At 52.6% G+C, this 4,434-nt stretch overlaps 1 protein-coding gene across 1 annotated transcript; it reads left to right on the top strand.

The window, feature by feature from the left end:
* The first annotated feature begins 190 nt into the window (after window positions 1-190).
* LOC144113477 (uncharacterized) lies at window positions 191-4,434 on the top strand. Its single transcript, XM_077646567.1, has 2 exons — window positions 191-685; window positions 3,786-4,434. The coding sequence occupies exons 1-2, from the start codon at window positions 225-227 to the stop codon at window positions 4,000-4,002; spliced, it is 678 nt and encodes a 225-aa protein (XP_077502693.1). The 5' UTR covers window positions 191-224; the 3' UTR covers window positions 4,003-4,434.

Raw genomic sequence — 4,434 nt, 5'->3', positions numbered from 1 at the left:
TTGGCATGATACTTCTATCGAACAGCGCTCAGCACACAGCTTGGTAGAATCCGTCGGTGGTTCTCCCCCAGCCTATTCAACGTTAACCAGACAATCTGGTGGTACGCAGCATGTCGAAACTTTCTGCACAAAATATGTGCATCAGTATTTCTCTTTTCGTTATATTACTTTCTGTGGTAGATTGTGCAGTCACGCACTGTGACGTAGGTGTGCCACAAGAGAGCATGCGCCAGTTCTGTGCCTGTGTTGCTATCACCGGTTGTGCTGATAACGGGCCACCGCCGCAGCTATTTAAGCAGTCGTGTTCTTGGAATAAAGCGCTTTTGATTCTGTGCATTGTGACTCACGCGTCAGTCTGTTACAGTGGCGACGAGGCACGGTCGAACCCGTGCAAGGGCCTGTTGGTCGGCGACATGGCTTTCGGCAGTCGCATTCGAGAGTTCGACCTCAGTGAAAATTCATCGTGGGTAGATTATGTCGAGCGCATTGAGTTATCGTGCGCAGCTAACAAGCTCACAACGGATGACGACAAACGAGCTGTGTTGCTCAGTTGCTGTGGGCCAGAGACGTACTCCCTCATAGCAACCCTCGTCAAGCCTTCGCGGCCACCCAACGTGGGCTATCAAGTCATCGTCGACGCAGTGAAGAAGCATATCAACCCGAAGCCATCTGAACTATACTCGAGGTACGTCTTTTCGAAGCGCGACCAACAAGACGGAGAGGGCGTGGCTGACTATGTCACTGCTTTGCGCAAGTTATCCGAGAACTGCGGATTTGGCGGTACAAAAATTCCGTTAGAGGAAATGTTGCGTGACCGTCTGGTTTTTGGAATTTCGGACAGTGTGGTTCAACAGCGTTTGTTGGCGGAAAAGGATCTGACGTTTGAGACGGCATACGAGTTAGCAGTAACGGCGGAAACGACTGCCAAGCAGCAAAAAGCAATGAGGAGCAATGCACAAGAACCCGAGTTCCAGCAGGAGTTGACGGCGGAAGTAGGAAGGGTGGCGAGCATGAAGAAACCAGAAAGACAGCGGCGTTGTTTTCGCTGTTTGGCAGCCCATTCAGGATGGCGGTGCAGATACAAAGATTCTGTGTGCTTCAGCTGCGGTGGAAAGGGACACTTATCAAAAGCATGCCGAAAAAAGCAAGCAGAAGTGGAAATACAGCTGGATGATATGGAACATGCTGTGAAGAGCGAGTACGACGAGTCGTTCAGTATCAGCCAAGTAAAAAGTGGGACGCCAAAGTACGTCATCGCTGTAGAGATTGGGAAGGAAAGCGTGCCTATGGAAGTAGATTCTGGAGCTGCCAGGTCTATTATTAGTGTGAACAAATTTCAAAAGCTGCAAGTGGCGAAACAGATCAAGCTGGAAGAGTGCAACACGCAACTCGTTACCTGGACGAGGGAAGGTCTCGACGTGCTGGGAAAAGCGTCCGTGCCCGTGAAGTTCAAAGGCAGAGAATTTAAGTTGCCACTACTTGTAGTGAAAAAAGAGGGAAACACTCTTCTAGGCCGGGATTGGTTCCAGCCACTGGAAATCAGCATAGCTGGCCTTTACAGCGTCCACGCCAGAGCAGAAGGCATTTTGGAAAGGTTTCCAGAGGTGTTCAGTGACACGTTTCCAGGGGCTGCCCTACCCCGCATCCACATCGAACTCAAGGAGGGCGCCCAAGCCAGGTTCCTGAAATGTCGTAGCATTCCGTTTGCGATGAGGGAGGAAGTCGTGGCAGAGCTTAACCGCTTGGTGGAGCTGGGAATTCTACAACCCACTCAGTATTCCGACTGGGCAACGCCAATCGTCGTGGTGCGGAAAAAAAACGGCTCCCTCAGAATATGCGGGGATTATCGAAGCACTGTGAACCAGGCCGTCAAAAGCAATGTGTACCCACTTCCGACAAGCAAAGAACTTTTTGCGAGGTTAGGAAGGGGGCGTGTTTTTTCCAAGCTGGATCTGACGCAGGCCTATCAGCAACTGTTGGTAGATGAAGAAACGGCAGAGTTGCTCACGATTAACACCGTGCAGGGGCTATACAAGGTTTGTCGTCTGCCGTTCGGCGTGTCCGTTGCTCCTGGTGTTTTTCAAAGAACCATGGACACCGTGTTGGCTGGAATGCCGCACGTAGCGACATACCTAGACGACATCCTGATTGCCAGCGAGTCGATTGAGGAGCATGAAAGGATGTTGGCTGAAGTCCTCAGCCGCTTGGCCAAATCGGGTCTCAGAGTTCAAGCGGAAAAGTGCGAATTTTTCAAGGAGAGTCTTGAGTTTCTAGGGCATCGGATTGACGCAAAGGGCATCTACCCCTCCAAGGTCAAGGTCGAGGCCATCCACCAAGCTCCTGCACCCAAGAACAAAAAGGAACTGCAAGCCTTTTTGGGTATGATAAATTTCTATAATAGGTTCTTGAAGGGAAGAACCGAAGTAGCGGAAAAGCTGTATCGTTTGTTGGATAGCCACGTAGCATGGAACTGGGGTGCAGAGCATATGGAAGCGTTTGAGAGCCTGAAGAAGTTGCTAACGTCTAACTCGTTGCTGGTGCATTTTAAGACGGATGTCCCGTTAGTGTTGTCATGCGACGCATCATCTGTGGGTGTAGGAGCCGTTTTGGCTCATCGCGACAGCAAAGGAAATGAGCAGCCTGTGGCGTATGCGTCCAGAACGCTATCTAGGGCGGAGCGCAATTATGCTCAGATTGACCGTGAGGCCCTTGCCGTGGTTTTTGGGGTTCGACATTTTCACCAATACCTTTGTGGGCGAGATTTCCTCATTATCACGGATCACAAACCCTTGCTAGGAATTTTCCAGAGGCAGAAGCAAATTCCGGCGGTTATTTCTCCCCGCATGTTACGGTGGACGCTAATGCTGTCGGCATACGATTACGTCATCGAGTACAGGAAAACCAAGGACCATGGAAACGCCGACTGCCTAAGCAGGTTACCGGGCCCCTTAACCCGCCAAGAGACCGAGGCGCCAGGCGACATACTCCTTCTGGAAGCTGTGGAGTACCCTCCAGTGAGCGCAATGGAAGTGGCAGCTTTCACCAGGGGTGATCCCCTGCTGTACCAGGTGAAGCAATGGATCCTGGAGGGCTGGCCGCGAGAACGGGTAGCCCTGAAGTATTCTGCATATTGGGTAAGACAAAACGAGTTGTCCGTACATCGTGACTGTGTACTCTGGGGGAGCCGCGTAGTTATTCCAGAGGCACTGCAGAAGCAAGTTCTAAGCCTTATGCATGCTAACCATCCAGGAGTGACGGCCATGAAGGCAATCGCTAGGTCGTACGTGTGGTGGCCGAAGATGGACGAAAAGATCGTCGAGTTTGTGAGGCACTGCACGCCATGCCAGGAAAACAGGCAGAGTGAACCAAGGACACCAACGCATTTCTGGACTAAGCCTGAACGACCGTGGAGTAGAATACACGTGGATTTCGCAGGACCCGTCCAGGGCGTGTTTTTTTTGGTGGTCGTAGACGCCCTGTCAAACTGGGCCGAAATTGAAGTGATGCCGTCTCTCCAGTCATCTGCAGTAATTGAAAAGTTTCGCAAAATGTTTGCAACACATGGTTTGCCCGACTTGGTTGTGTCGGATAATGGCACCGCTTTTGCAAGCAGAGAAACTCAGGCTTTCCTGAAACTGAATGGTATACGCTATATGTATGCGGCGCCGTACCACCCGGCGAGCAACGGAAGGGCGGAGCGGATGGTCCGAGAACTGAAGTGTGCGTTACGGAAACAGAGACAGGGCACCGTATTATGCAAGGTTGCACGATTTCTATTCAAACAGCACTCTACGCCGCACGCCGAGACCGGGAAATCTCCAGCCGAAGTCATGCTGGGCCGGAAGTTCAGGACCGCCCTATCCAGCCTTCGCCCGGATGAGAGTGACGCAAGCTGCCTTCGGCAGCCGCCACCACGAGGTTTCCAGTCTGGTGACGCCGTGTACGCGCGGAACTTCCGGCCAGGGCCCAAGTGGTTGTTTGCACGCGTGTCGCGACCGATAGGCCACGTCATGTACGAGCTGAGTACGGCAGACGGAGCTGTGCACCGACGCCACCGCAACCACGTTCGCAGAGCATGGTGCTCTGATCCCCGGACAACAGACCAGCAAACCTGTCCCTCGTTCGCTCTGCCGTCTATGTCAAGCCGCGCACTGGGACCTCCGGAGCCCGAGACGTCTCAGCCGCTCCGGCGTTCCACTCGCCAACGTAACCCAGTGCGACGTTACGGCATCGATGACTAAGGGGGAAGGGATGTGGTAGATTGTGCAGTCACGCACTGTGACGTAGGTGTGCCACAAGAGAGCATGCGCCAGTTCTGTGCCTGTGTTGCTATCACCGGTTGTGCTGATAACGGGCCACCGCCGCAGCTATTTAAGCAGTCGTGTTCTTGGAATAAAGCGCTTTTGATTCTGTGCATTGTGACTCACGCGTCAG

The sequence above is a fragment of the Amblyomma americanum genome, chromosome 1 (assembly GCF_052857255.1).
Source record: "Amblyomma americanum isolate KBUSLIRL-KWMA chromosome 1, ASM5285725v1, whole genome shotgun sequence".
NCBI lineage: Eukaryota > Metazoa > Arthropoda > Arachnida > Ixodida > Ixodidae > Amblyomma > Amblyomma americanum.
Note: the sequence above shows the minus strand (reverse complement) of the source record. Positions and strands in the feature narration are given on the sequence as shown.

Bases quoted from the DNA above. Each gene is read 5' to 3' on its own strand.
- LOC144113477 (XM_077646567.1), top strand. From the start codon at position 225: ATGCGCCAGTTCTGTGCCTGTGTTGCTATCACCGGTTGTGCTGATAAC. The intron at 686-3,785 runs GTACGTCTTTTC...CTATTCAAACAG, and splicing joins CCATCTGAACTATACTCGAG to CACTCTACGCCGCACGCCGA.